At 40.1% G+C, this 11,419-nt stretch overlaps 1 protein-coding gene across 3 annotated transcripts in view; it reads right to left on the bottom strand.

Moving 5' to 3' along the window:
* PLEKHH1 (pleckstrin homology, MyTH4 and FERM domain containing H1) overlaps positions 1-11,419 on the bottom strand; it is an 81,186-nt gene that overhangs the window by 49,855 nt on the left and 19,912 nt on the right. For all 3 annotated transcript variants that reach the window (XM_001378349.4, XM_007473080.3, XM_056810939.1), the window contains 2 exons: positions 7,013-7,075; positions 6,021-6,170 (listed from right to left, as the gene is read on the bottom strand). In XM_001378349.4, coding sequence (XP_001378386.2) covers positions 6,021-6,170; positions 7,013-7,075 — 213 coding nt within the window. The remainder of the gene's footprint in view (positions 1-6,020; positions 6,171-7,012; positions 7,076-11,419) is intronic.

Here is an 11,419-nt window from a genome sequence, read left to right as displayed (position 1 = left end):
TAGTTTAACCATCAGGGGTAGGAATGGGTCACATTGGACACTTCGAAGATAACTCATTGGAAAAAATCAATCCATTCCAAACATCAGACCCACTAAGCAATTGTAACTTGTATAAATCCATCTTATTTATATAAATACTAAGCAGCCAAGTAGTACATGGATAGATTCCTGAGCTTAGAATCAGGAAGAGCTGAGTTCAAATCTGGTCTCAGACACTTACTAGCTAACTATACGACCTGAGGCAATTTTTAATCTTGGTCTGCTTCAATTTCTTCAGTAGTAAAATAGATATTATAATAATAGTAACTACCTACCTGGGTTATTATGAGGATAAACTGCAATAATATTTGTAAGATGTTCAGTATGATGGCCTGGCACATAGCATTTGAAAGAGTCACAACTTTTAAAAATTGGACTAGACCTTAGAGATCATCTGGTCAAACGCTTTAATTTAAAAAGTGAGGCAATAGAGACCAAGAAAGGATTCAACTTACCCAATGGCATATAATCAATTCCTGGCAGAGTCCCAAGTAGACCTTAGTTTTTTGCATCCTAATTCAGGACCCTTCCTCATGAATCATAATTATTTGCATTGTAGAACACTAAAAATTTATAGCACAATTAATTTCATTTAAGTGGCAATTCCCTTTGCATTTTTAATTATTATTATTATTATTATTCCCTAACAATTCTAAGACAGAAGGGCAAGGGCTAGGAAAATGAAGTTAAGTAACTCTCCCAGAGTCACACGGGTGGGAAGTGTCTGAGCCCAGATTTGAATTCATTTTTTGTATTATTATACAGTTCATTAAATTACTTGACCAGAAAGGTATGGGAAGAATTTTTTTTGGGGGGTGGGGAGAAATTCAAAATTAACCTTTTTGGAGTCATTGACTGTGGAATATCAATCAGAAATGAAGTTCAAACATCTTTGAAATGAAAGGAAACTGGGATTCCAGGTGAATCCCATTTACTAAGATTTTTTAAAGGGATCTATGACTTCTGTATTCATTCACTTCATATTGTAGGAGGGAGAAAAGAGACATAATTCCCTGCCCTTGAGAAACATGGGATGAAAAATTAGGTAGCACAATGTTAGGTTTGGATGTCAGGTTTGGAGTCGGAAGGACCTGGGTTCAAATCTGGCCTCAGACACTTGCTGGGTAAGTCACTTAATTCCCATTGCCTAGCCCTTACCACTCTTCTGTCTTAGAATTGATTCTAAGATAGAAGCTAAGGGTTTAAAAAAAATAAGATGAGAAAGTGGTATGATGCAAAGAGTCAAGTTGGGAGGATCTGGGTTTGAGTTCTGGTTCTGACACTAAATTTGTGACCTTGAGCAAAAGTTCTCTGGGACTTTGTTTGCTCCTCTTTAAAATAATGGTGATGATACTTCCACTAGTCACTTCAACGGCTTGCTGCAAAGAAAAGACTAACTTGCTATGGAAGTGTGAGCTAGACTTTGTTTAGGAGAAGTGACATGGACACAAATAGTGGTAATACAGTAAATATGCCAAGAAATGCATAATCAAAGGAATGTAGAATTTCAAAGAAGGGGAACTTCACTTCCCACTGGGGACATCAGGGAATATTTTATGGAGGAAGCGGTATCTGATTGGGCCTTGGGAAATGGATGAGATTTCTGCATGTGGTTGTGGGGGAGGTTGCTCTAGGCAAATAGCATGAACATAGGTGAAGAGAAGCATTTGTCACTAGAGTGTAGAATGGATTACAGGTTAAAAAGTGGAAACTAGTCATGAAGTTATTGCAATAAGCCAAATGACAGGTGACAAGGGCCTGAAATGGAGTAAAAATAGAGAATGAGGAGGATATGGTTCTAGAGATAATGAGAAGAATCAAGAGGATATGGCAATTTATTGGATGTAAAACATCTTTTATGGTTAAAAGCCGAGGGGAAGGAACTAGCATTTATTAATATGTGCCAGACACTGTGCTAAGTGCTTTGCAAATATCATTCCATTTAATACAACAACTCTGGAAGGTGGTGCTGTTATGATTTCCATTTTACATTTGAGGAAACTGAGGCAGGCAGAAATTAAATGACTTAATCAGGGTCACACAGCTAGTAAGTATCTGAGGCCAGATTTTAACTCTCATCTCCCTGATTCCAAGCCCAGTGATCTACCTGCTTTGCCACTTAGATGCTTTTAAGGAAACTAGAATTCTAGGTGAAAAGAAATCTGAGAACTATGCGATTTTTTTTTAGCTTCAATGCCGAGAAGAATGATGGTATCATTAATAAAAGTAGACAATTCAGGAGAAGAAACAAGTTTTTTTTTTTTTTTGGCTGGGGGAGTAGAAATGATCAATGTGGCTTTGGGCACATGGGGCTTGGGATAGAATGAGATATCCAGGTGGAGGGGGTAGTCAGCTGTAAGTCAGAAACTGAAGATCTGGAGAGAGGCTAGCACAAGAGATCTAGATTTAATGGCCTTTAGTATTTAAAGAAGCTGATCAATGTAGTTACGGGAGTCAATGAAATTTCTCTATAGAGAAAAAAAAAGGATGAAGATAGTGCTTTGTGGAAGGCTTATATTTAAAAAGTGGAAGGAAGAACACAAAAATATGGGTCAGAGAGAGAAGAGAAACAGGTAAGTGTGGTGTCATGAAAGTCAAGGAAGGAGAGTTTCAGAACAGAAATAGAGATGTTCAGAAGAGGGGGATAAAATGGGGCAGCTAGGTAGCATAGAGGATAGATTGCCTGCACTTGGGAGGATGTGAGTTGGGAGAACCTGAGTTCAAATTCGGCTTCATATACCTTCCTAGCCATGTGACCTTGGGCAAGTCACTTAACCTCAATTGCATAGAATTTAGAACCAAACACAGAAGGTAAGGGTTTAAAAAAAGGGGGGGGGGATAAAGTTTGGAAGAAGAGATAATGGGTTCCATTATGGATATGTTGAGTTAGAGATGCCAACAGAACAGCCAGTTTAAGATGTTAAATAAGCAACTGATAATTCATCTTCATAAGCACTTCTCTGTAGACAATGGTCTGATTCAGTGCTCCGGTCCATGGGCGATGATAAGGTTATCAAGTCAATGAGTATAGAATGAAAAGAGATGAGGACCAAGGATAGAACTTTAGGGTACACCCACAATTAGGGGTTGATATATGGGGTGAACCATCAAAGGAGACTGAGAACAGGTAGTAGAAGAACTATGGGAAAATGGTATCCCCAAAACCCAGAGAGGAGATAGTAACCAGGAGGAAAAAATGGTATAAAATGCTGCAGAGAGGATAAGAAGGATGGGGTTGAGATGACAGACTTGCCAATTTATGAGATTAGTTAGTTTTTGAGAGAGCAGTGTCAGGTTGAGTGATGAGACTGGAAACTAACCAGCAAAAAGTTGAGAATTTAGAGGAAATGGAGGTGAGTAAAGAGCTCTTTCTAGGAATTTGTCTAAGAAAGGGAGGAGAGATAAGGGGCAAAAGCTTAAGGGGATGGTGGGTTCTAGGGAATTTTTTTTTTTTAGGATAGAAGTGATTTGAGCATGTTTGTAATTAGGAGGAAAGGAACTAGTAGGGAGAGACTGAAAATTAGAGAGAAAGGAATCTTTGTGGAGAATGACCTGTTGAAGACAAGAGAGGATGAGATGATGGGTGATGATTTAAAGACGTTGGATTTGTTGAGGGGAAGGCTGGTCCTTTCAGAGATTGGATGTGAAAATGGAGGATGACATCAAAGGGCTCTGTATGGAAAAAAGGGAACTCATAAAGAATGGCATTGATTTTTTTTTTAGTGAAGTCTAAGAAAGAATGGCTTCACCTTCACCTTCAAAGACTTTTTTAGAGGTTACTTCCCTAGAAATTCCTCAAGTCAAATCAAGTCAGCAAGCATGTATTAAGTACCTACTAAGTGTCAGACACTATGCTAGGAGATAAAAAGAAAGGAAGATACAGATTTACAAGGAAACAGCATGTAAATAGTTATGTACTAATGATATACATAGGACAAATTGGATATAATCTCAGGGAAGGCACTACTAATTAAGTGAGACTGGGAAAGGCAACAAATAGGATTTGATCTGTGCTTTGATGGAAGTCAGAGAAGCCAGGAGGGTAGAGATGAGGAATGGGGGTAAGAATTAGCCAGCAAAAATGCCTGACACTGGAGATGGATATGTCCTCTGTAAGGAACAGCAAGGAGGCCACCAGATCAAAGAGTACTTGGAGGGTATTAAGGTATAAAAAGACTGAAAAGGTAGGAAGGGACTTTAAAGGTTATGAAGTTTAAAAGTCAGACAAAGGATTTTGTATTTAATCCTGGAAGTAACAGGAAACCACTATAGTTTATTACGAAGGGGGATGATAAGATTGGACTCTGTCAGAGGAAATAGGGGGGCAAATATATGAAAGATGCTATAAAGAGAAAGTTAGCTGGAATTGGCAACTGATTGGATAGGAGAGGTGAGACAGTGAGGAGTGGAAGGCTGTGAGCCTGTGAGACTGGGGAGATGGTGGTACCCTTAAAAGTACTAGGGAACTTAGGAGGAGAGAAAGATATAGAAAGAAAGATAATGAGTTCAGTTTTGGACTTGTTGAGTTTAGGATGCTTACAAAACATCTTGTTTTAGCTGTCCCATAGGCAGTCAGAAATACAAGACTAGGGGATTCCAGAGAAGTTAGGACTAGACAGATAAATCTGAGAATCATCTTCATAGTAATAATAGTTGAATCCATGGGAGCTAATGAGATCACCAAGTGAAAAAAGCATAGAGGGAGAACAAAAGAGTCTAGGACAAAGCCTCACAATTAGCTGGTGGCACGTAGGTGAAGATCTAGCAAGAGACAGAAAAGGAGTGATTAAATGGGTAGGAGGAGAACCAGGAGAGAACAATGTCATGAAAAACAAGAGAGACAAAAGTATTGAGGGAAAGAGTGATTAAAAGTGTCAAAGGCTGCAAAGAGGTCAAGAAAGAAGAGGATTGAAAAAGGCTATTCGATTTGGAAATGAAGGGATCACTGATAACTTTGGAGAGAGCAATTTCAATTGAATGATGAGGTCAGAAACCAGAAGGCAGGGTTAAGAAAATGAGAAAAAAGGAAGTGGAGGCACTTGTGGACAGTCTAAAAGGAGAAAATGTATAGGACATTTGATCCACCTATTCCCATGCTATTGAATACCATTTTTGAGGATGGGGTAGCTAGCAAGGAAGCAGCCAGTTAATGGGGAGAGGTGGAAGATTAGCCAGAGGGTAGGTAGTGATATAGAGAGGCAGTCTTCAGGAGAAAATGGGATGAAATGGGGTCACTTGTACATGTAGAGGGATTTGCCTTAGCAAGAAGTACTACCTTTTGGAGGGACCAAATGACTTGTCTGGAGTCACATAGCTAGTAAGAATCTGAGACAGGATTCAAACTCAAGATTCACTGATCCAGGTTCATTAATCTACCTACTATGCCACATAGCTGACACCCTCAAGCTTAGGGTGCCAGGATGTTGTTATAAATAGGTGTGGTAAATGTCCATAGAATTACCCTGAACTTCTCTCTTGAGACCTCTTACTTGTCCTGGGGAAGCTCCCCCTCAAAGACAGGGTTCTTAACATTTTTTTTCTGGTGGGATCCTTAGGCAGTCTGATGCAGAATGTTTTAAACTGCATGAAATAAATGCATAGGATTATAAAGAAAATTATACCGAATTAAAGTTATCAAAATATTTTTTTTAAAGACCAAGGATTTAGATTTTGTTCTCCATTCACCTAGGTTCCCTGACAATCTATCAAACTCACTTGCCCAGGAGGATTGCTGTTTCTCCTTCTTCTTTTTTTTTAAACTCTTACCTTCCATCTTAGAATCAATACTGTGCATTGCTTCTAAGGCAGAAGAGCAGTAAGGGCTAGGCAGTGGGGGTTAAGTGACTTGCTAGAAAGTATCTGAGGCTAGATTTGAACCCAGGATCTCCCATCTCCAGACCTGATTCTCCATCCACTAAGCCACCTAGCTGCTTCTCATGCAGGTGGTTGTGCCTTGCTTTCCTCTTTAGGGTTCCCTTTACCTGCTTCTCCACTTGCACCTGCAGTTGGCTAATGATCTCCTCTTTTCCTCGAATGGTCTCTAGTAGCTCCTGGTACTTTTGGTGCAGGTTGCCTTCAGGCTCCATGCTCTTTACACTGACCAGTCTGATCTTCTCCTCCATTGCACCCACCTAAAAGAGCATGTCTCTCTCATGGGATAAAGAATGGTTAAAGGAGGCAAATAAAAGAGGGACAGGCAAAGTGGAATAGGATCTCAACTTATGCTTCAGGTACAGATCCCCCATTTGGGGATCTACAGGTAGTTCTTGCCTAAGGATGACTTCCTGTGTTGGCGAACCCAGGGCACTCCTGCCTCCGTGTGCCTGAGGGGGCTGTTCTCCTCTTCCTCTCCACCATGCCTGAGGATATTTTCCACATGTCCTGCACACCCCTCTACCAGTGCAAGCACTTCCTCTCTCCCCTATCTGTGGTAATGGTAAAGTTCACAGGTAGCTTGAGGGTACAGTTTGGGCACATGGTCTCAAAAAGGTTTGCTATCATCGGTTATACAATCAATTGATTAATCAGTCATTTATTAAGTACCTACTTAGGCACTGAAAAGACCTGGTTAAATAGATATGCCCTTGAAAGAGAATATGGAAGAAATTCACATTAATTATTTTAAATAATTGGTTGGGAGGGGAGGAAGGCATACATCATGGAACGAGGTGCTGGTGACCACAGAGGGATTGTGGGGAGGCATCTTCTGTGCTCTCCATTCCTCTTGCACAGAAACTGCCCTGACCCACAAAGCCCTGCCCACAGAAGGTAGGCTCCAGGCATATACTTAGTCATGAGCTTTTGAGAATCTGATAACATTGGACTACTTAGTGGGCTTGTTCCTCTAAGGAGACCTGTTACTATCTCATGCCTACCTAAGGGAGCCCCAAGTAAGCAGCATCAGGGAAGGTCAGAGATCAAAGCCCTCTGCTCTCTGCCTTCCTTCCCCTCGTACACCTCCAACAGCCCTTACCTGAGTTTCTGCATCTTCTGCTCTGTGCTCAGCTTCCAAGAGCCTTTGCTCCAACTCTTGCATCTGCCAAGCCAAAAGGAAAGAAAAGAGAGTGGGTAGCAGCACAGAACCTCTCAAGTGCAAGAACTGACCCTGTGGAATGAGGCAGCATGGTATAATGGAAAGAATACTGAATTTAGACTTTGTAAAAACCTAGGTTTGAACCCTGGCTCAGCTATTTATTAGCTCTGTGACTTTGGGCAGGTTGCCTAACTTCTCTGATGTTTGTATTAGCTTTCTCACGAGTCTGTCTCAAGGATGTTGTTTAACCAACCCCAAGTCTTTATTTTATTTCCAACTCTGATGTTGGAAAAGATTGAGGACAGAAGGAAAAGGAGGCAGCAGAGAATGAGATGAATAGACAGTGCAATGGAAACAACAAATATGAGCCTGGACAGAGCTATAGTGGAGGATAGAAGGGTCTGGTGTCCTATAGTCCACAGGGTCATGAAGAGTTAGATGTTCCTTACTAAACAATCACCACAACAAAAATCATTATGTTACTAGGTTATTTTTAAAAAACAATATTCTGTTTTCCCTCATTACATGAAAAAACAATTTTTAATATTCATTTTAAAAAGCTCTTAAGTTCTAAATTCTCTCTTTTCTGACTCTCCTTCCCTCACCCCCTCCCACCCTCTCTGAGGTGGCAAGTAATCTGCTATAGATTACACGTGTAATCATATAAAACATTTTCCCATATTTAACTGAGCTATTTTTATTCTTCCACCAAGGTCTTCCTCCAGTGACTAATGATAATGATCATAATAATTTTGTTGTTTAGTCGTGTCCAACTCTTCATGACCCTGTGGACCATACTGGTGCCTGGAATTTTCTTGACAAGATATTGGAGTAGTTCAACATTCCCTTCTCTAATGGATTAAGGCAAACAGAAGCTAAGTGACTTGCCCAGGGTCACACACTATTAAATGTCTGAGACCATATTTGAACTCAGGTTTTTCTAACTCCAGGTTCTGGATACCAGTCTTTGTCTCATTCTTTAAAAGGAAAAAAGAAAAGAGAATGGGGGCAGCTGGGTTGCTCAGTGGATTGAGAGCCAGGCCTAAGGTAAGGGTTTTTAAAAAAAAGAAAAAAGAAAAAGAAAGTCCATTATTTCAAAGTCAAGTTCCCTGTTAGAACCATCCTGAATCAATTAACCTTTTGCGCTTTATTTAGCCATCCTTTTTTTTTTTTAACCCTTACCTTCTGTCTTGGAATCAATACTGTGTATTGGTCTCGAGGCAGAAGAGCAGTAAGGGCTAGGCAATGGGGGTTAAGTGATTTGTCCAGGGTCACACAGGAAGTGTTTGAAGTCAAATTTGAACCCAGTATCTCTGGTCTCTAGGTCTGGCTCTCAATTCACTGAGCTACCCTGCTGCCCCTTTTACTTAGCGTTCTTGCTGGCTGGCTTGCTTGGATGAAGGACTTTGGGGACATTTCCCAGTTTTCTTGAATACTTTAGAGGCCTCAAGTTTCTTTTTCTTGCTTCCTGGTTCATCTCGACCATGTCCAACTCCCTAGACATCTTAGACTGGGAGGTAGAAGATTTAATGTCCACATTCAACCCCGAGCCATTAGCTGCACCCTTTCTCCTCCCCTCAACAAAAAGTGATGGTTCAATGATAATAATAATAATAACTAACACATATATAGCACTCGCTATGTGCCTCAGCACTTATGCTTTTCAATTTTTATCCCATTTTATCCTCAGAACCATCCTAGAGGAAGGTATCATTCCCATTTTATAGATGAGGAAACCAAGGCAAATTGAGGTTAAGTAACCTGTTCACGGTCACACAAGCTAGTCTGAGGTGAGGTTTGAATTCAAGTCTTCCTGAATTCAAGTCGGGCACCTCTCTCCACTGTGCTATCTAGCTGAAGATGACACTGAGTCCTCAAAAGTGCAAAGTGCAAACTCCGGCAGCATCTCCTGAGCAGAAAAGGCTCCAGATGCAGACTTAGCGACAGACAGTTCTGCCTTCATCTGTGTCCTCATTGAGTAAATACAGAAAGGAAGAGAATACAGCAATGATCGGCTGCTAGGTAACAAATATTTTGGGACACAGTAAGGACACATCCTATTGGGGTGTGAAGGAAAAGATTGGACTCTTCATCAGTGGAGGTGGTACCCACCATAATGGATGCAAAGATTCTTCAAGTATTGAATCTGTAATTCTGGTTAATGTCTCTGGCTTTGGGGCAGTGCTGCCCTGGAAGGACTGATCTAGTTCAGTGCTCACATCTCATTCTCTCCAGCCATCATCTCTGGAGATCTGAGCCTTTTCTAGCGACTCAGCCAAGTGTTCCTTTCTCCCCCTAGCCTGGGCCCCTGGTTTGGAGATCTCTGAGGAATCAGTTCAGCCCTTCTGCACTTCCTAATTCCTCTGCTTCCTGATACCTTTCAGTATAAAGCTCGATTTCTCAGGGAGAACCATGATCGGGGAGGAGAGTCTGAGTGTATAAGCTAGAACTGGAGACGTATGAAGGTCCCTCTCCACCTGAGTCTCTACTCTTTTACCAGGATCTATTGAGGGATTAAATACTTGCTTCCCTATCAGAGAAAAGTTATAGATGGAGAAAGGACCCTAAATAACCAGTGGGAAGGAAATATTTCTGAGCTTATATCTAGAAATGTTGCTTTTGCCTATAACAATGGTATTTAAAAAATATATATATATATATGGGGGGGCAGCTGGGTGGCTCAGTGGATTGAGAGTCAAGCCTAGAGACAGGTCCTAGATTCAAATCTGGCCTCAGACACTTCCTAGCTGTGTGATCCTGGGCAAGTCACTTGACCCCCATTGCCTAACCCTTATCACTCTTCTGCCTTGGAATTAATACAGAGTATTGATTCTAAGGTAGAAGGTAAAGGTTTAAAAAATACATATATGCATATATATTTTATTTTGTTAAATATTTCTCAATTCCATGAAAAAATTTAACATTCATTTTTAAGACTCAAAAGTTCCAAATTCACTCTTTCCCACCCATTAAGAAAGCAAGCAATATGTTATCAATTATGCATGTGAAGTCATACAAAACATACTTACATATATAACATGTTATGCACACACATATACATATAACCTTTAAAAATTGTATTTTTCAAACACTTGTATTTATCTTCCCTTTATCTACTTCCCCAAAAGACCCTCCTCACACCCGTGCCTGTGAGATGGGGATTATTGTGACTGGCCTTTGAAACAGGCCCATTGCTTTTCTTCCTTCCTTCTGGTTTTGGTTCCTTTCACAGCTACCCCAGCTTCAATAGCTCCTCACACTGAGGTTACTATTATCTTTAAGTGGAGATAGAATCTTGACCACTGGAAAGTGTCCATCTAAGTGTCATCTGGAAAGAGTTAAATGCCATAGCTGGAGAGAAATTCTGGAGAGGCAAGGATAGAAAGTATTAAGAGAACTTTTCCCCCTTAATTAAGAAACCAAGTTAACTTGTCAGTTAGAAAGAATTCAAAGAAACATTTTGAAATAACTGAGCTTAACTCATTCTGCAGAGAAAACATTTAGAAGAGAATGTCATTCTTTGAGAACTGGATACTAGAACTATGGTTTCAGTGTTTGTGTAAAAGTCAGTACCTGTACTTGTAGAGGAAGGGAGAGAGAGAGAGACAGAGAGAGACAGAGAGACAGAGACAGAGAGAGACAGAGAGACAGAGAGAGACAGAGACAGAGAGAGAGAATGAGAGAGAAAAAGAAGAAGAAGGAGGAGGAGGAGGAGGAAGAGGAGGAGGAGGAGGAGAGGGAGAGGGAGAAGAAGAGGGAGAAGGAAAGGAACAAAGGAAGGAAGGAAAAAAACCTTGGATTTTCCTGATGTCATTCCCAAAACAAACCTGATTTGTATGTGTAGCCCTTGGTTAAAAAAGGGTTACATTGCTGTGATTTTTCTCAGAGCTGATATGTTGTTAAAATATTTAAATGTCTTTGCATTATCTGTTACACTGTTAATAGTCAGTAACACTAATGTTTTTTTTTATCTTGTAAGACTAGTATTAGATACTGAAAGAAGAGCAAAATTTATGGGAAAAGAGGTTTCTCTTTTCTTTATTTACGATGGTTAGCATTCAGAACTAATTAATTAACAAGAAAGATAGCAATTTCTACCGATTTGTGAAGAAATAATAGAAAACCATTTTGATTGCCTTAGAAACCAGTTTGAGAATTAATAAGGAAATAAGTTGCAGTTTAAGAAAGGTATGGGTTAGTATGGTTGTCAGCTAATAAACAGTATAGTCACCTCATATGTTACCAAAGAATCACAGGATTTTAGAGCTGGAAGGAACCTTTGAGGTCATTTATTCCAAGGTGTTTATTTTAGAGATAGAGATATAGAGATAGGAAACTAGAGAAATT

The sequence above is a fragment of the Monodelphis domestica genome, chromosome 1 (genome assembly GCF_027887165.1).
Source record: "Monodelphis domestica isolate mMonDom1 chromosome 1, mMonDom1.pri, whole genome shotgun sequence".
Taxonomy (NCBI): domain Eukaryota; kingdom Metazoa; phylum Chordata; class Mammalia; order Didelphimorphia; family Didelphidae; genus Monodelphis; species Monodelphis domestica.
The sequence above is the reverse complement of the archived record's forward strand: the minus strand, read 5'-3'. Positions and strand labels throughout refer to the sequence as shown.